Source organism: Mixophyes fleayi, chromosome 2 (genome assembly GCF_038048845.1).
Source record: "Mixophyes fleayi isolate aMixFle1 chromosome 2, aMixFle1.hap1, whole genome shotgun sequence".
Lineage (NCBI taxonomy): Eukaryota > Metazoa > Chordata > Amphibia > Anura > Limnodynastidae > Mixophyes > Mixophyes fleayi.
Window position 1 is genome coordinate 204,397,417 of NC_134403.1, and position 21,047 is coordinate 204,418,463.

The following is a 21,047-nucleotide window of genomic DNA, read 5'->3' on the forward strand; positions in this document are numbered from 1 at the left end:
GGAGCCCACAGCAGGTGGGCCTGTGTGTTTTAAATGCCAGGGCTGATTTTTAGTCCCAGTCCGGCCCTGGTTGTGTATGTATACACAAGTACTGCCAACTTCTTCTTCAATGTGAACATAAGAAATAAAGGACAGATTGTCCACTTATCAAGCGTTTCTTTGAGGCAGGTTCAACTATATGCCAACATTTTACAAAATTATGTCCACCTGACCCCAGAATGTGCAGTAGTAGGTATAATCCCTACATCGCTTAAAATGACCACAGGTAGCAAAAAATATTGCTAATCATTATGGGGGTAGCCAGAAAGAGTATATTACAGATGTGGATTCAGGATATCCTGCCAACTTGGTCCATCTTTTGGTCCAAATTATTCTCTCTCTTTAGGATGAACTGGGTTTAATCTTCTCTCCTTAAAGAAAAGAATCAAAGGCTTTTTCTTAATCTGGGTAAGCTTTCAAATATCAAATTCAGACTTGCTTCAAAAATACCACTTGGCTCTAATAAGGAATTTTTATGGAGGACCCTCCGATTAATTCCATAGAAGACCCGGCTCAATGAGGGATTATTAGTTATTGCCAGGATAGGATTTGTCAGAATGCATTCACCTGGATGCTCATGTTCTTGTTATGGCTGCACCTGGGACCTAGTCTCATAATATAATAATCTAATAATTACATTTTTAAGAAATTGGGCCATTAAGGCACTCCTACTTATCTCATTGTGTGTGTTTTAAACCTCAGGTAACTCGGCTTTGCGTACTCCCAAAATGAACAAGGAATGAATCCAAAGATAAGTGTGATGTTGACTACGATTGTAGGCTTACTCTGCTGTACTAAATCAGACACTGCAGGATACGTACAATACCTATGTGGAAAGTAAAATCTCAAAAGAACGCACAAAAACAAAAATATTAAGCAACTAATGTTACCTGTCAATAATATAGTCATTTATGTATATACATGGAAATTTTAAAAAAAAAATATTTTATATTTTTTTTCCCTTGGAAAAACATTTATTTATTAATGTAACACTCTGTGTTAATGGCATCTAGAATTAACAGACACATGAGATATCTAGCCATACATGTGAAACTGATAAATGAGTGCTTAACACAACAGTTAATAATATTAACATTTATTTTTACAGTGCAGGCATACTCAGCAGCGCTATACAGTTAGGAACAAACACAATAATAGAACAATACTGGACATTAACAAGCAGGCAGTAAGGTAAGATGGCCCCGCTGTCAAGCTTACAATCTATAGAAAAATAAGAGATTGATACATTACATTACTAAGTGCTACATAATGCATATTGGTCCAGCCAGATATGCAAAAAGTGCTCAATGGTGTGGTCCATTAACACAGCAATGCAGGAAGCTTGGGTAAAGAAAGATAATAAATTAAGTTTTAAGTTTTGAATGAGGTATGCAAAGCGATGGTAAACGGGTAGAATATTTTAAGGAGGCTAAGATTGTATGACAATCATCAGTTGTGCAATTATATCTTTTGCTGCTTGAATGTTGCAATGAATCTGTCAAAGTGCTCAGTTTCTGTGCTGAAAGCAAATATATTACTATAAATGCAGAAAGGGTTTGCTCTGCTTTTCTATTTATTTTAAAGTGTAATATGACATGTAAATTGGTAATGAATGTAAACAAAAGTGTTCCCTGGCTTACTTTGTCATTAGCAGAGTCATTTATAGATCCAAGTTGATGACTGTTGATGTGCTTTAAATGGCATTATGTAGTGATCAACTTTTAAATGGTTTGATTTAAAACGTTTTCTGACATTCAAGGGATGACAATAAAGTAAAGATCATCATCTACAACACATAGCAGCCAGTGTTGCCAGCGGTTAGCAGGAAGAAGTTTGATAGAAGAGGGAGTGTTCAGTGCATTAGCGGCATCTCATGCTAATGACTACAGCACTAAACACTCCATCCCCTTTCCAACATCTTCAGCTGATCGCTCTCAAAAGCAGCCATCAGCATTTGCTGCAAAGGGATGTAGGCGAAATGTCTACATTCGAAATTTCTACACCTCAATGTCGATGGTGATAATGTCTATACTGTTATGTCAACCAAAAAAAAAATGTCTACATGTTCACAATGTCTACACAGTTAAAATATCAACACACATAATGTCTACACATTCAAAATGTCGACATATTTGACACACAGTCATAATATCTACAGGGTTGTAATGTCGACATTCACATTTTTGCCCGATGTAAACAAAAAAACATGCAGTAAATGGAGAAAAATAACCAACTCCTTTGCCAAACAGCTTAACCAACCCTAATGCTGCCAGCCTAGGCTGGTACTAGCAAAATCGGTGGGACAAAAAGTGTGGGGTCCCCACAAATTTATTAATATTAGCACTAGGCTTTCCCAGCATGGGCTGGTGGCACTATAGAAGGGAAACCTGCAACATGGGATCCCCCTGCCATAATGCCAAACAAGAAAACAAATGCGGGCTACCTTTCCCCAGGTTTGACCACTCCCCTGCTGATAGCACTAGGGCTCTTCCCACAATTCTGGGTGGTGGGTAATATTAATTGTTTAAATGTAAAAATCCATTCTGTTCCTGGGGCACTACAGGTCTCAACATGCCCAGGCTGCCATTAAGTGTTTGGGCATGCTGGCACTTGTAATACTACAAGCACCAGCATATCCATGGCAGGCAGGACATGATGGCACTTGGGGAACCACAAGTGCCAGGATGTTCTGGCACCTAGGGCCCACTGGGATAATAGCAGGCTGGGCATGCTTGAACCTGTAGTTCACCAGTGACAAAATAATTTTTTACAGTTAAACAATTGATATTAATATTATATCCCAGGAGCATAACATGCATTGCCATTATTTATTTATTGACATTTTTTGTTTACATCTATTTATGTCGACATTTTGAATGTTAACGTTACAATTCTGTAGGCATTATGACGTGTGCACACATTTTACATACCAACATTTTTAATGTGTAGACATTATGTATGTCGAAATTTTAACTGTGTAGACATTATGAACATGAGGACATTTTGTTGGTCGACATTATGATGGTGTAGACATTTTGAATGCCGACATTATGAAAGTAGATATTGCATAGCCAACCCGCTGCAAAGTTATGCACCACACTTGTCTTAATTTCTAACAAAAAGTGGTAGGTTACTCTACATTAAAAGAATAGGCTCTTCTGCCTTTTTGTGCAGTAGCTTATAGCAGAGTTTCTGGACCCGTTTTTCGAGTACCCATACTGTATAAAGAGGATGTCCTTAAACATGCATATGTAAATTAAACTTGTTCAAGTTTTAGGTCAACTGTTCTCAAACAGTATAATTATCGAAACCTAACCTGTTGAAATTACATGGGGTTACATACTCAATTACAGATAATAAATACTTTCCAACAGGACCGATTTTGATGGGACTATCCAGATTCCCAGACTTGGTGCATGGATTCATGTGGATGTGATTTGTGCATATAGGTGAATCAGTGCGGGGTCTGGAAGGATCAAGTGTGCCGCTTATATAATATCCCGATGTTGTATTTTAAATTTTTTTTTCATGGATAAAAAATAACTTTTTTTAAATGTTTTTTTTTAACACCTCTTTGATGTATAACGCCTCTGCTCGTAACCTGAACTCCAGTTCTTTTGTGATTTTCCAACCTTTGAAGCTATGTAGGAATCTGACTTTTCACACTCTGTACTAACAATAGATGATTCCTCCAGGGAATCTTCAGAGTCTGTGTGGGGCTGATTAGAAGATTCGTCATCTGAGCTTTCCATCTGGTCATTATTGCCCGCTATACACAATGTATCAAAGGGCACATTCCCTAAGCCGTTAGGGTCCAGTATGCCAAGATTGTTAAAAAGGTGGTGTTCAGTTAAGTTTGCAGAAGACAACGTTTGAATTTCCCCCCAAATTATATTTCTCTCTTGTGTACAGTCATTTATTTGGATTTTATCCAGTGTCATTGATTTTCCCGTACTTGATCCTGATGTATTTTCACAGTTAAAGCCAGATGAGGACTTATCACTGTTGGAGTTTATTGATAAACCTTTAGATGACATATATTCTTGACGGACAGAATTACCAGTCTGAAGCTCGTTTTTCAAGTTGTCTTGCATAGAATGTCGCTGCATGTAACCACAGCCGCTGAAAGGATATTCATTTGCACTAACATTATTCTCACTATATAGAAAAGGTGAGACTGATAATGCCTGATCCTTTTTATCATAAATGGTAATTAAGTTTTCCAGTAATCCATCATTTTCCAAGGACAAAACTGGCAAGTTTGATGCCTCCAAACGATAATTTTTGCATGAAAAATCCTATTGAAAAAAATAATTTAGGCATATAACACTTTTGTATAAATATAAGTAAATTATTAGCTACATGGTAGTCTAGGTTATTGATATTAGGCATATATAGCACTTTTGTATAAATATCAGTAAATTATTTGCTACATGATAGTGGATAAGTGGATAAGGGGTTTTACACCTTTAGGAAACTTTAATTTATTGAATTGTGCATGTCCTGCAGTTTTTAAAAGTACATTATTTTTCTGGTCTCTTTCTGTGGTTTTCATCAAGGCCCTTGGATATGACACATATTAGTTATGCTTTGTGCATTGGATACAATTTTATCCAATGTGTTATAGCCACAGTTAATATAAATAAACATCGGTGAATGTTTATTAACAATGGGCCTCATTTAAAGTTGGAGGCATTTGCATACCTAGGGCTCCATTTAGAGTTGGATGCAATGTGTGTTTAAGACTTACATGAAAGAGTAGGAGAGTTGCAGAAAAAACAGAGTAACCAATCAGTCCCCCATCACCAATATATATTTGCAAAAAATCTGGGGATAACACCTACTTGCTCCTAATACATACATGTGAAGGTTTTCCTGAATTAAACCTGTTGCAGACAAGTCTGAGTATCCGTTTAATTGAGCATGCCCATAGGTGTGAAAATGTGTATTATTACTTTTAATATAAACATATGAAATATAAATATAAATTTGAAATGATGTTTCTCTGTATAAAAGCACCTGGCCTAGTCTCAGAACTCCTCAGTGATATAAATTCTCCTTATGGTTTAAAGTAAGCTGTGCATTATGCCATATATTCTGGAGGTAGCTCTAACAGGAAAATGTTAACATTCTTGTGAAAGCAGCTCATACTGTAGTTGTTCTCAGAACTCATGTTGAACTTACCAATGCTTTAGGTGTCTCGGCTTTTTTGTTTATTATAAAATAGATTATGCAAACTATAAATATGACGAAGATGACAGCAAATGTAACTGTCAGTCCAACCAGTAACTGTTGATGGTCTTCAACTAAAAAGGAAAAATGTTACATTTAGATCTATACTGAAGGCAATATATTTATGCACTTACAAAGATATATAAACATATACTTAATGTCATAAGCTCTCATTGTGCTCATCTGAAACATATCTTTCAGTGGCTCTCTTGTACTATACAAACAGAGATGTAAGCTTGAAGTGGAAAGATGTTAGTCTCCATAACCAGTTACAGTTATTCAATTATGACTTCCCTATTTACAAGTCCACTTATATTTATCCCAATAAGTTAATGAAAATGTGTTTGGATAAGAGGAAAAAGTATTTTCTTATTTTCAGCTGAATTAAACATTTTGCTTGTTTCCAGCATCTGCTTTTATTTTTACTTTCATTATCATTGCTGTATATCTAAAAGATATTAGGTGTGTCGGCATATCGCCAAACTATCCCTACATTTGGGACTATCCTGCCGTCCCGTCCGACAGGACTCTTGGGAGATGTGTTCCTCTTACAATGTATCATCATCATCATCATGATCACCATTTATTTATATAGCGCCACTAACTCTGCAGCGCTGTACAGAGAACTCACTCACATCAGTCCCTGCCCCATTGGAGCTTACAATCTATATTCTATAACACACAGACAGACACACAGACTAGGGTCAATTTGTTAGCAGTCAATTAACCTACCAGTATGTTTTTGGAGTGTGGGAGGAAAGCGGAGCACCCGGAGGAAACCCACGCAAACACAGGGAGAACATACAAACTCCTCACAGATAAGGCCATGGTCGGGAATTGAACTCATGACCCCAGTGCTGTGAGGCAGAAGTGCTAACCACTGAGCCACCGTACTGCCCATATGTATGTGGCAGTGTAGTGGAATTTTTAGAAGAGGAGAGAGTTTGAGGGCGCTTAATGCATTAAGCACCCTTAAACTCTCCCCTGTTATAAAAATTCCAGTGCACAACCACATACATTGTAAGAGGGTCACTTCTCCCAAGAGTCCTGTCGGACGGGACGCAGGATAAAACTAGCGATGAACTAGGGATGTTCCCAGGGAATGTGGCACCCCCAATGTGAACTACGCTCACTTTTCAGGTGCAAGTTAAGGGATTCGTTTAGATGTGGATGCAAACTTGCTCAGAACGAATATAAGGAAAAGAGTCATGATAACGATCATATTTACCTACAATTGTTGAGTCAGATACATCTCTAGATGCACTCAGCTCAAAAACAATCGCATTTGCGCCAGGCATAAGAAGTGTGTATACGCCCCACTACGGAGTCTAGATGTGGCTTGAAAGTGATAGTAGTAAATAAAAGCATCTGTAGTTTTAAAAATCTTTCTTTCAATATGTCCATTAAATAATGCTAATAGATGTCTGCAACTTGTGAAAATATTCCGGCTAATGATTTAAGAACTTTCAGCTGGAGAGGTCAATATGCAATTAGCCAATAAGAAACAGATAGATATTGCTGCTGCTAGTCATCATGATCATGTATCGTGGCCCAAGCCCTCGGGCATCCACAAGAGATTCGCTTCTTAAAAGGCATTTCTGCTAATGTGTTGATGTGTCCAGATCTAATTTTGTCTAAATTACGTGAACTTGCCTTTACTTTATCCAACCTACGCTTTCCCAGCCCTACCCACCTGTTTTTCCGCTTCAGGTGTAAGAAGACGCAAATCAAAATATGCAAAACGTCAATGTGGGTGTTTGCGTATGCATTTTTTGGGCACGAGAGCAGTACGGAAATGTGTATCTTATGCAAAAAACTGATACAAGTCCAGCTCTAAATGAGCCCCAAAATAATGATTGAGGCATTTTACCAAATAAAGAAAAAATGCATGCCAGCTATTATTAAAATGGTTAACACCAAGAATTTTTAGTGTTCCTTTATTATCAGCAAGAATTAGATATATACATAGATCTATCCCCTTCTCCAGCAAAAAGCAGAAGACTCATGGACTGCAGGGGAAGGCACAATTCACATAGCAACATAGCTGCAGGTGTGCTGTGCATATATTTTTGCATTAAGATGCATTATCTACCCTAATAGTAATTTGTCTACGGTTAGGATCATTGTTCCACTGATGTCTAGAGCAGTTAATTTAGCTTAAGCAAGCTATAATTGAGCACCTTGCTTGTTAATTTTTGTAATTATGTGTTATATATGCATGTGTTGTCTCCAGATATACCGGAAATGTTGAATTAGTTTGATGTCCCTTGAAGTGCGTTAACATGAAGACACCAGCCAAAGTTTTGAGGCGGGGTCAAATTGGCGTTTTATTGTGAGGACCACATCACAACACAGCAATACCAGAGCTATGCAGTAAGTTCAGTGTATATTGGCTCTTTCAGTGGCCATGACTAAATTTAATTTGAGTCCTTAAATAGGCCCAAACTCCTCACCTATGAGGATTGTTTGGAACTTTGTCCTGACATTCAGGAGGTTAACCCTTTCCTCAGATGTGGCAGTTTCTCACCCAACTACAGCCACAAACCTGTTCAATGGGCAACTGAGGACAATAATTTATTGATAGGAATGTGAGGCTTGCATTTGCAGTTCACTTTTACTGTTCATATTCGAGGGGTGTAATTAGACTTTAGCCATCAACTGGGAGAAAGCCAGGGAAAAGTAAAGAGCGGTGTTGAGGGTTTGTTTAGATGGGGACAATCGAGTTGGGGTGCAATGTTGTAATCACCCATTATAAATAAGACCCTCATTTTGACTTTTTGACTTTCAAAATATTTTTATTTTTAAACACTATTTAAATAATATTTTAAATAAGAATAAAGCATTTTAACATTTTCTTTTATTTGAATTACGAATACTACTGTGTTTGAGGTGTCCCGTTCACAAACAAAAACCATTAATATGTATCAATTTAAACTTGAATGAGTTTCAGCTGGTCTACACATGTTTATCCTGTAAATGCTTAGACAAAACTGTCCTGATATTGATGCCCTCATAAATGCTTAATTTGTTATGAGTCTCATTAGTTTGCTTTTCCTGGATTAAACATTTTAAATTAAATCATATAAATAGTTACCTTTGTGAGTAAAAGTCTTGCAAACTGGATTCGATAATCTGCTCTCTTTAGTGCTATCCATCACATATATTGTCTTGGCAGCAAAACAATATTCTCCATTAAATCCATCAGTTTTGATAGTGATTGAAGACCCATTCATTTGTTCTTTATGTATGATCTAATAAGGATAAGAGAGAGTGGAAAATACTGCCAAAGAATGCTTGATATGATTGATAGAATTTAAGATGTAAAAAAATGCAATGTGGAGAATTCAATTCCCGCATTGTTCTTTAGAACAAAGTGGGCAGCACACTATTACCGTAGTAACGGTAATAAACCGCACTATTACCGCACTGTTACTACGGTAATAGTGCGGTAATAAACCGCACTATTACCGTAGTAACAGTGCGCTTTTTACCGTTGCTACAGTACTTTCAATGCTGATTTTTGCTTGCAGCTCTGTGAGCCGCAAGCAAAAATCTGTGACGGCAATAATGCACGCCCCGCTTGTTTCTAAAGAACAACGCAGGAAATTGAATCTGCTCCTATATGTATTAAAGTGTATATTACTGCTGTTAAAGGGCCAATCCCCTTTAACAGCAGTAATAATACTGACGCTATCAGCATTGACGTCATTGGTTCGTGCCGGACACTCGGTGTGTGTAATTTATGGCAGCTCTATGTTTCCTACAGTCGTCCCCGCTGAGGAGGTCGGCAATGCGTGGTTCGGGATCATGCTGGAGGGGTAAGTAGTGTCGTCTTTTTCAGTACTGAAATTTAGTACCCAACCCGCTATACCACCACTTCTTCTACTGCTTAGATTGTAAATCTATCAAATTCCATTCACTTACATTTTCCATACCTCCATTGCTATATTTCCACTTTGACCACTGATAGAAACTATATAACCGGTAAATATACAAATACAATTGTATTTATTAAAAGCATCACAAATGATACATCAATAAAAATACATACACATGAGCTCATATACTATATACTATACTAGCTGACGTTTGTTATTTATATACATGTTCTAGCAGTTCAGAGCACATCATTAAGCTCTGTTATTATATTTTGTTGCTTGTCTTTTTTTGGCATTGCCGGCTTCTGTAACAGCTGATTCGATGGCTTGACTACTTTAATAGTGCCTTGAAGAGATTATTTTTATATTAATCTTTGGCTTCTGTCACTTGTTGCAAAATTCTGTGTGGCCTTATAAAAATCATGTACTTTCAGAATGCCTCTGACTTCATTAGAGAATTTTATTCCACAAATCAAAATCTCATTATTGCATTTGTACGTAGAAACAGGTGCATTAGTGCGCCTACCCCGCATTACATAAGGAATGTCTTGATTCACATGTTTCCTGCTCCATCAAGAATAACTAAATGTGGTCATCCCGCAAACAATGATATTTTGCCTTGAAAAATCTGTGCATGTGTCAAACAAATAGGGACTGTGTGACACAAGAGGCCCAAAGCAGACTGTAATAGATTTTTTTGCATATCCTCATTTTAATAAATTTACCATAAAAATATAGTTAAGGCAATGAGCAAAAAAAATTAGAAACACCTGGGCAAATAAGACACCAAACATATTGAAAGCAAGGGCTTCTAAACAGGCATTAATTAAGCAATTATGATCCAAGCATGGTCAGGTTTATGTATATAAATTGTCCAGGTTGCCTGTAATTATGGCTGCAAGAGAAGACATCAGTGACTCTGAAGGAGGGGCGCATTTGGAAAGAGCTTCAGCGACAAAGGCCGCCAGACTTCATATGTTACATGAGCGACAGTGTCTAATGTGATGTCAACATGCAGGCAGGCCCATTATCAGCAAATTGCTACTTAATGCTAATGTGTGATCATCTTCACTCCATGTTGCAGCGTTTCTATCTTGACAGGATGGGTGTATTTGAGGACACTGCCCACGTCCACAGAACATGTTTGCTTGCCCAGTGATTTGATGAACATTACTAAGGTTTAAGTTTTGGTGGAGTTACTATTGAACAGTATTAAAAGATAGCCATCTTACATTTCCAATGCCTGTACTAGAGTTTAAACACTAAAAAAGTGCATTTCAACTACCTGTTTCAGAGCTTTATCCCTCACGACCTCCACAGAGTACTTCAAATGAGATAGAAAAATGATTTCTGGCACACATAATGGTACACTCACAGAGGCAGTGATAGATACACTGCTTTCACCTTGTGCTATGTGTAGAATTGGTGGGTCGGGCTTCACTGAAAGAAAGAAAACAATTTTCAGGTAAACATGGCTTTTTCAAAATGTTGCCTGCTTTAGCTTTTCCATTTACAGAACGCACAGTGTTGAAGATATACCATACTTGCCAACTCTCCCGGAATGTCCGGGAGACTCCCAAAATTCGGGTCGGTCTCACGGACTCCCGGGAGAGCTGGCGATTCTCCCGCATCTGGCCCATCTGCCCACTTCAATAAAATTAGAGCCGGAATGTATGAACGGAGGGGGCGGGGCTTTGCGAGTCGTGTCATTTTGGCCCCGCCCCCAGTGATGTAATGCTTGTTTGGGGTCTTTTTACACTGTAAAAAAAACCCAAACAGGCATTACATCACTGGAAGTGGGTCCAAAATGACGTGAATCATGGAGCCTCTTCCCCTCTCGCCCATACACACTGAAATTTAAAGTTGATCTAGGACATGCCCTACCCCAACTGTAAATCTATCCCCACATTTTAAATTTACCTCCCCCTCCAATGCAACATGGTTTTGCCCTGGTGCAATGTTACTTATTTTTTGTGCTCCTTAATGACTCAGGCCTGGTATGTACAGCTGTGTGCATAAGGCCTTATAGACAGCAATTGCAATGAATTATGCAGACTAAAAGAAGTTACTGCACTCCATTAAAAAATATAGAGGTAAAATAATTAAAAATAAATTGAAAGTTAAATTACTTAAACCATTTAATTTAGATAAAAAATATTTTAAAAACATACTTCGACATCACTCTATAATCAGTAAATGAAATTAAACAGTTTCACCAGAGTGGAGTAAAAACACTGGTTTGGGGGTTAATTTATAGCGTTTTCACTAAACTTTTGATAGATCATTGCCTTATGTGCTTAGCTATTTAGCAGTCAGAAAGAATGTTTCTATCATTGCTGCAAAAATATGTTTAATAACTGGAACAGAAGTGTTTTCTAACCAGAATGTTATAAAGCTCCATAGACGCAGACATATTTGTTGGTTGCAAAAACTATTGATCATTTGCTTTGATACACTAACACCTACCTGTAAAAAGATATGATATATTTCCAAGATCGACCCATGGAGACCTACGCAGCAAATGAGAAACAGCCCTCACTCGCACCATGTGTTCCCAAGTGTAGTTCTCCATTAAGAGACATGTGAGATTACACTCCGGCGCAGTGACATTTGTGCATGTAGGGACACTTCTCCAACTTACAAAAGGAAAAAAATGGATATTAATTCAAGACAAAAATTGCAAACTGCTACTTATAATCTCTGTCACAAAATTCTGCAGAATAGTCTATGGCTATAGTCAGGGCTTTGAACAAATAATTGACCTTTGGAAAAACTTAAGGCCTTGTTGATAAATGTACCATTACACACATGGTTGCACAGAACATTAAAAATATGTTTAGGGCATCCTAACATGTGCAAATGTAAAGATGACTGTATAATAGTATAGAACATCACAGCACAGCACAGCACAGCTTCCTGTATCACCAAAATAATACATAATAGTATGATGTGTTGGAGATGCCAATGCTTTGGATCCACAAGTGTTTTAGGCCCGGCAGTCAGATTGCTTCTGTTGGTAAAGTGAGTCCCCTGCATGTCATATTCACAATGTAAAGAACTAAGGAAGCATATATAAAAATATAAAATAAAATCTACTGCTGGACACATACTACACACTGCCTATGTTGTTCTTTGTAGTAGCTATAAAATGTTTGTCACTGGTTAAAACCATACTTGCCAACACTCCCGGAATGTCCAGGAGACTCCCGAAATTCGGGTCGGTCTCACAGACTCCCGGGAGAGCAGGCAAGTCTCCCGCATCCCGCAACTGCCTAGCCTAAATGACGCAATTTGCAGCGAATCGCGCCATTTTGCCCCCCGCGACAAAGCGGCATTTCCAGCACAGGGGCGGGGCCAAAATGACACGTTTGGCCACGCCCTGCCCCCTCCTGCCTTCTAGTCATGCCCCTCTCCCGGACTACACTTGCCGAAAGTAGGCAAGTATGGTAAAAACTGTATTTTGCATTCCTAAATATAAACAGTTCAATGATTTTTTCCCCTTAAACAATAATGAGAATTATTTTATTTCATCTAGATCCTAATACATATGTTTGAACAATGCACAGATTAAACTTGTCATAGAACAAGTCCACATATAACTTCTGTCACTGCAGTTTTTAAAAATGTGCATTGTTCCATTCATGCTATATTTTTTCTTACAGATTTCAATCATATAAGAAGCAAATAAACATGCAACTGATAGAGCAATCTATAATTAATGTGAATGTAGTCCAATAAACCTTAGCAATTTATGATGCGCCAATGCTGCACAGACCAGTTGGCTACATTGTAATAATGGAGAAGAATGTCTCATTCTTATAAGAGCCTCACCTGCAATAAATGAAAGTAATATTAAGGTGGAAAAACTCCCTTAACTTGCAGTGAAGAAAATAAATTATTTAACACATTATATATATGGTCCTAAAGAAAATAAAAACATTGCCCTTTTGTTCCATGGGAGACTTCTGTCCTCCCTGAGTTCGCCTTAGGTCACCTGTGTTACAGTTTGACAGGTGTACCGCTCCAGTCAAACTCCTCACCTGTTTTGTTTCTGCTTAACTGGTTAAGTTCTATATCCAATCACCTGCAGCAGATTATTTTCAATTTCTGGGGTCACATTCAATGTAAGCAATGTTGAGCTTTATTATAGAAATATAATTTATGCTCCTTTTTTTGTGCTAAAAAACGTAAACAATTACTTTGTGACTTTTCATTTGTGCCCTCACTGTATGCATTGTCCCTTTCAGTAGTATTATCCTTATTTTACAAAATAAATCACAAGAAAATGATTCTATCAAACAGTGGTATAAAGTCTAACATGTATAGAGTTACCGAAGTGAAGCATTTTCTTTGTAGCCTACTTTGTAGGTTACATTTGATGGATTTTCAGGATTTGGAAGCCACGTCAAGAAGAGGCTGAAGTTTCTTGATTCCACTTTGAGATTTATAGGTTTATGAAGCACTCCTAAAATCAGGAATAGTAAATCATATAAATCAATTATGACAATATAATGAATGTACTCTTATAACCATTAAAACAGTCATATGTATTTTTCCCCTCACAATTTTAACCAGTGTTTAAAACAAACACAACAGTAGTAAACAATGTTCCTGCAAATTTTACAGTATTTTGACAAAATGTAAGTACTCTATGACAAAAAATCTTTTAATACTGTTTTTTTTATAAGGATAAAACATTATTTTTAAATTAAATACCAGTTATTTTATTACCTATTACATGTTCCTTCAATTCAGCAGAGATGTTTATACTTGATTTTGAAAACATTGTGTTTTATATTCTTATGCTAAATCCACACCTGGATGAGATTCTAGAATTGAGGTCTTTTAGGTAATCCAGATGAAATTAAAAAAATCCATTGAAAGGGATGGTATGTCTCCGGAGAGCTGTGTTGTTTTCCTGGTAGATATGTTTCATCAAACAAGATAAAGTTGCACAGGGAATAGTTGTGAGGGAAAAGAATGTATTTCAGCTAGGGTGATGGGTGAATAGATTAGTCCGGCGGTTCCCAAACTGTGCGCCGCGGCTCCCAGGGGTGCCGCGGCGCTGTCACTGGGGTGCCGCGGGCCAAGCATTGAAAAAAAGAAATAACACAGAAATTTACCAATCTGTCGGGTGCCGGGACCCAGCAGACTCCTCTCTCCCGCAGCTGTCACTGAATATCGACGTCAGAAACAAGCTGCTGCGGGAGAGAGGAGTCTGCTGGGTCCCGGCGCCCGACAGATTGGTAAGTTTCTGTGTTCTTTCTTTTTATTCTATGGCTAGTACGCGGCAGAGGAGTGAGAGGGAGCGTGACAGCAGGGAAGAGAGGGTGACAGCTGGGGCAGAGAGGGTGACAGCTGGGCACAGCAGGACAGAGGAGGGTGACAGCGGGGCACAGCAGGGCAGAGAGGGTGACAGCGGGGCACAGCAGGGCAGAGAGGGTGACAGCGGGGCACAACAGGACAGAGGAGGGTGACAGCGGGGCACAGCAGGACAGAGGAGGGTGACAGCGGGGCACAGCAGGACAGAGAAGGGTGACAGCGGGGGACAGCAGGACAGAGAAGGGTGACAGCGGGGCACAGCAGGACGGAGGAGGGTGACAGCGGGGCAAAGCAGGACAGAGAAGGGTGACAGCGGGTGACAGCGGGGCACAGCAGGACAGAGGAGGGTGACAGCGGGGCAGAGAGGGTGACAGCTGGGGCAGAGAGGGTGACAGCGGGGCACAACAGGACAGAGGAGTGTAACAGGGGCAGAGGAGGGTGACAGCGGGGCAGAGAGGGTGACAGCGGGGCACAACAGGACAGAGGAGTGTAACAGGGGACAGAAGAGGGTGACAGTGGGGCACAACAGAACAGAGGAGTGTAACAGGGGACAGAAAGGGGTGACAGCGGGGCACAACAGGACAGAGGAGTGTAACAGGGGACAGAGGAGTGTAACGGGCAGAGGAGTGCGACAGCGGGGCAGAGGAGGGGCTCAGCGAGGCAGAGGAGGGGCACAGCGGGGCAGAGGAGGGGCACAGCATGAGAGGGACAGTGGAGGGGGACACAGCGTGAGAGGGGCAGTGGAGGGGGACACAGCGTAGGAGGGGACAGCGTGAGAGAGGGCAGAGGAGGAGGACAGCGTGAGAGAGGGCAGAGGAGAAGGACAGCGTGAGAGAGGGCAGAGGAGGGGGACAGCGTGACAGAGGGCAGAGGAGGGGGACAGCGTGACAGAGGGCAGAGGAGGTTGACAGAGGGCAGAGGAGGGGGGACAGCATGAGAGAGGGCAGAGGAGGGGGGACATCGTGAGTGAGGGCAGAGGAGGGGGGACATCGTGAGAGAGGGCAGAGGAGGGGGGACATCGTGAGAGAGGGCAGAGGAGGGGGGACATCGTGAGAGAGGGCAGAGGAGGGGGGGCATCGTGAGAGAGGGCAGAGGAGGGGGGGCATCGTGAGAAAGGGCAGAGGAGGGGGACAGCGTGACAGAGGGCAGAGGGGGCAGTGTGAGAGAGGGCAGTGTGTCTGGATGCAGAGGGGGCAGTGTGTCTGGATGCAGAGGGGGCAGAGTGTCTGGATGCAGAGGGGGCAGAGTGTCTGGATGCAGAGGGGGCATTTTTGCATACAACTAAATAAGTATTTCTGTCCTGACCTAAATACTTATTACAATTTTTTGACCCAACTACTTCTAAAAAAGAACTGCTCAAAAATTATTTTGGAAGGGTGCCTTGAAAAAATTTGGAGACTCTAAGGGTGCCGCGAACTGCAAAGGTTTGGGAACCACTGGATTAGTCCCATTCTGAATGTCTAGACGAATTTCAGAGATTTCACCAGTGACGGCCTGATACAAATATCAACTTTAAATTTCAGTGTACAAATAAGCTATCAAGTATTTGTGTGCTACATGAAAAACTGACAGTATTATGTGCAAAACAGAATACTAATTTTCACCCCTTGATTTGTAACATGGTTTTGTCCAGGAGACTGAAATAAGAAGTTTCTCAAGTTAAGATCCTTAATGAATCAGGCCATGAATTTGCAAATCTGTACTGATTTACAAAAAATTGCTGAATAAATAACACCCAGTGGAAAATCTAGCAACCCATTCCTTCCATTCTAGCAACAGAGGTGACTTGTGATTGAGTACAAAAGTGTTTATTATTTTGAATGGTTAATTGCATTTTGAGGTTTTTTTTTATGTCTATTGTATTGTCAAGATTTCTTATTATTTTCCTATAATGCATTTTATTGTCAAACATAATATTGCAGTTAATGATAATTGTTTCTATTTTTTTCTATTTATTGTAATGTAGGAATCACTTTTATAGGGTGAAAAATATACTGTTTAGCTCTAGTTTTAGACACCACTGATTTATATAAATACTCAGGAAATGGAAACTTACATCTACATAAACCAGGATGGCAGCAATCGTTATTTACAATAGTCCAGCTATCATTTGGACAGCTTGAAAAATAATATACTGATTTCACAATTTTTAAGTTAAGGCAAAATTGTATGTGTTTCAAAAACTCTGAGAAGCAGTGTAAAATATATAGAAAGAGATTTGAAGAAAGAGGTTTCTCTCCACTGTTTCTTGATAATAGTCTCACTATCTTCCCTCCTGTCTCCTTACCCGTTCTTCTGCTCCGTGTCTATTGCATCTGCCTGCCTGGAGTTTCTGAAGTATTGGTACTTTTGTTTATTGTTCTGTACTGTTATACCCTGTATAGTCTACTGTTTGTACTATTTGCGGCGCTGCGGAAACCTTGTGGCGCCTAACAAATAAATGATAATAATAATAATAATAATAATAATAATAATAGAACTAGAAAAATATACTGCATTTCCCTCTTAGGCTATAAAAATCAAATAATAAATGCAGCCCCCAACAGGAAACAGCTCTGAGCAGATAGTCTTTTCCCAACACCCCTGGATGTCAGATGTTGGCATAAAAGTGTAAAAATAGTCAAAAATAGTACTTACTCATTTGTACCATTACTGGCCACAGCAAACATTATATATATATATATATATATATATATATATATATATATAGAAAGTCAATTAAGGATACGGCGCACAATGGTGTGTTACTAGGAATTTATCCCAGGTTCAGTGGAAAAATAATAGTATAGTCAATGGATCAAAGTTCCACGTTTGCTGGACGGTCTTATAGGACCATGGGTATGAGTCCAGTTTGCACATATAAAAGACAGAATAATATAGGCATAGGATTAGTAGAAGCAGTGTGTTAGTGATAGCCCATCACCATAGTATTACACACCCAAAGGAAATTATATCGCTTATCTGTATGATTAATCCAAAGACTGGAACACAGCTTAACAACCACTTCACTTTCAATATTATGTGGTCAGCATACTCAGCAACTGCAAGTCTGGTCTCCAGTCAAAAACATCAGCATACTGTAAACATATCTCTCTTCCACTCAATAGGAAAAAAAGGGAGATAATACACTATATGGTGTAGTATTTCAAGGTAACAGTATTTAATCAGGATTTTAACATATAAAATGCACACTCACAAAGAGTAATAATAATGCAAGCTTATCTGAAATTCAGGTATCAGATATACCATGTCCTCAGGTACAGCAGGAACCTCCCACAGTCTTCCGCACAGGATTGACTGATGGTGTGGTGACCCAAATACACAGGAACAGTTGGAAAAAAGCCTCAATATATATATATATATATATACACACACACACTTTTTTTTTTTTCATTCACCGTGTTTAAAGACTTTTCACTGATTGGTCCATGAGACTCAAGAAAGGAACCTGATCAATCGTGCCACTCCAAAGAGCCTGGGAGCTGAGTCTCCATCAAAGTGCATCCTTGAAAAGTCTTCTTGTGGACTGTCACCACTAACTGCAATGAGCTACATTGATACATTGTAGCTCAGTGATAAAATGTATCAAAAAAGTGTAATACCTCTATTAACTAGACCTTTTACAGTGACAACACTATTGCTACATTTTGTGTAAGTAAAACAACTTTGACTTTTGTAAGGCTATCACTACAATGATAAGTGGAAGTAACATGGCAAAAGATACTCGACTGAAGCCAAAGACTCTGACTGAAATACGATATCATCATCAACATTTATTTATATAGCGCTAGCAGATTCTGTAGCGCTCCAGTTAGCGAACTCTGTTATCGCTTTAATTTTTTATGATTGCAATTGACATGCTCAGTAGGATATAGTGTATAGTGCTTGAATGTAAGACGTGTGTATTACAGAAAAAAACACCTAATAGGTATAAACCCAATGACTGATACCCAACAATACAAATACGTGTTTCTAACAAAATGAATATACAGCCAAATGAGCTATTAAACACTGCCACCAACTCTGTGCTGCCCATCCAAAACAAAATGTATTTGTTTGTGTTAGGCAAGGTCAGGGAGCCGCCGCCATTTCTTCTTTGCTCTTAACATTCTTCACCGATTCCAAGCCACTCCATATATACTAGTGTCTCAGCTATTCTCACCTTGTCCTCTAATAATTATGCTCTATAAATTCCTTTTTATCTACTACCTATTTCTTCCTATCTGCCACTCTGAAAAAAAACTCTCCCCATATAACACTAGTACTGCTGCACACCACCTGCACACTACCTACCGCAACAGCTTGTTCAAACCACCTACCTTGTTTATCTGACCCCTGATAGCAAAACATCTCTAAACTCATGATATCACCCATCCTACCCCAGCTCTAAAAACAAGGAACTAACCAGATGTACGGACCACGCTCCCACCGATGGTTTTCAATGTCGCCAATCACACTGATGATATTGTCAACCTGTCTGCATAATGTAAGTGTCGGCATGTAGCCTGCCGATATTTTCATGTCGGCAGGTTAAGTGCTGACATTTGCTCCTTCGCAGTTATGTATCCTACCCGCTCCCCCCACTATGTCTATCCCCTATGGACCACAGCCCCAGTACAGCACCATGGCAGCATACTACAAGCAGCGCTCTATACCTAAGGACAGATAAGTGTAACTTTTTTCAAGATCTACTAGTTGGAGGAACCCGTGTATGCAGTACACATACATCACCTCCATAAAGCATGTGACATTGTGTTATGTAAACTGGACCCGTGATATTTTTGCACTGGTGATTGCAGTTCTTTCAAAAGTATGTAGTTGTTCCAGTGACGTAGTAATATAGATAACAACGGTATCAACTGCAGTTTTTGCAGATTACTCCAAAGTGAGTGTGTAAAGCTGTCCTGGAGAAATAAAGAATGATCTTTAGCACTTTTTCTTTGGTAGGGATCACATCTTCACAGTGGTTGAACTTGTTCTAGTGACATTTGGCTATTAGTGGCTGCTGATTATTGGAATGATGATCAGGGCTAGCTCTGGTTTACACTAGCATCCCCCAACATACGTTTTACGTGCTTGATCACCCACTCAAGCAGTTCAATAATATCTCATACAAAATACTTAAACACACATAGCAAACCAGAGTGTTTTAAAATATGCCACAAAGCTCATGCTACAGGTATTTTGCAATAAACAAAAAATAACATTACCCCAAACACAAAGGAAAAGACACCAAACCCCTAACCCCAAACCCAATTTCACAATCATCAAGATCAAACACTCAGTGCTGAGTTTGAGGGGGAAAGATCTGGGCTCCCATACAGTTCTGGCCCGAAACACCCTTATTATAGTAAAGCACCAATTAGGGTTAATGTCCTTATGACATTAAATCACTATCAGATGTGATCTATATAAACTCATGTTTGAAGTAAAAAAAAATCCTGTGCACATTCTTCAGTGAAGGGCAAATTACACTTTATAGCATTTGCTATCTACATGACTCATGGAAACTTTAAACCTGCTCTTCCAGAAGTCACAATGTATATTGACTAGGAGGGTAAAATACAAACGTCAGTACAAACGTTTTACTCTATTCATACAATAGATAACTAGATGCATTAGCAGTAAACTTCTCTTTGTCACAGAGGAGGGAGAGGAGATGTTAGAAACAGCAATCAAAATCTATTTTTAAACGAGAAAATTAAATAAAGTATATTTTTAAAACAATAATCAGAAAACATATAATTGTGTCCACAGTCATTCAATTCTACTTTTTGCAGGGAAAAATAGCTTTCCCATGGAAACCCTACTAAAATAAATTTGCACGTATAATTTCAAATGTGTATTGAATTCCCACTCTCCCAGAATGGAATATCCGGGAGACTCCTGAATTCTGGGTAGGTTTCCCAGAATACCAGGAGAGCAGTCAATTTCTCCGCATAGGAAGTGGGCAGGATGGGAGCCTCAATGACGCAACTTGCGGTGAATCACATCATTTTTCCCCCCTCTGCGACAAAATGTTGCATTTGGCGCAGGAGCAGAGCCAAAATGACTCGATTAGCTGTGTCCTGCCCCCTCCTGTCCTTCCACCATACCCCCCTCCCGGAGGACAAAAAGTCAAAAGTCAATGTTGTCAAGTATGATGAGTTTTTGTTGACACACATTATAAATGACATTTTTCTATGTAATAACATATAATTTGATACATTCTGGACACAGCACATGTAAAATTCTATAGAATATATAGAGGTATAGACAGATTACATTTGTCATTCTTGAAAGACTGTATATTTCCGTGGTCTGTTGCAAGGTACAGTAATGGCGTTCCCGTGCAGAGAACGTCTAAGTCAGCTTCGTGCTGGGTGAGCGGTAACTCCTGCATCTGCCAGGGGTCTAGGGGACAATAAAGTGTTAAAAATAGAATTCTTAAAAAAAAGTGTATGGGGTTCCCCCCTTCCAAACACTATTAACCGTTGATAACCTTGAAGATATCAGATTGTAGGTATATGGGGATTTAATATTTTTAATAAATATATGTGGTTTAAACAATTAATCTTCAAGCGCAAATGGACCACT

General features: G+C 39.3%; 1 protein-coding gene across 1 annotated transcript in view; it reads right to left on the reverse strand.

Annotated features, from left to right (window-relative positions):
- Positions 1–1,119: 1,119 nt before the first annotated feature.
- IFNLR1 (interferon lambda receptor 1) overlaps positions 1,120–21,047 on the reverse strand; it is a 31,491-nt gene continuing 11,563 nt past the window's right edge. The window contains exons 2-7 of the mRNA XM_075195390.1: positions 13,482–13,614; positions 11,616–11,785; positions 10,435–10,589; positions 8,366–8,522; positions 5,224–5,345; positions 1,120–4,337 (exon numbers count right to left, since the gene is read on the reverse strand). Of these exons, the coding sequence (XP_075051491.1) occupies positions 3,603–4,337; positions 5,224–5,345; positions 8,366–8,522; positions 10,435–10,589; positions 11,616–11,785; positions 13,482–13,614 (1,472 nt within the window). The 3' untranslated portion in view covers positions 1,120–3,602. The remainder of the gene's footprint in view (positions 4,338–5,223; positions 5,346–8,365; positions 8,523–10,434; positions 10,590–11,615; positions 11,786–13,481; positions 13,615–21,047) is intronic.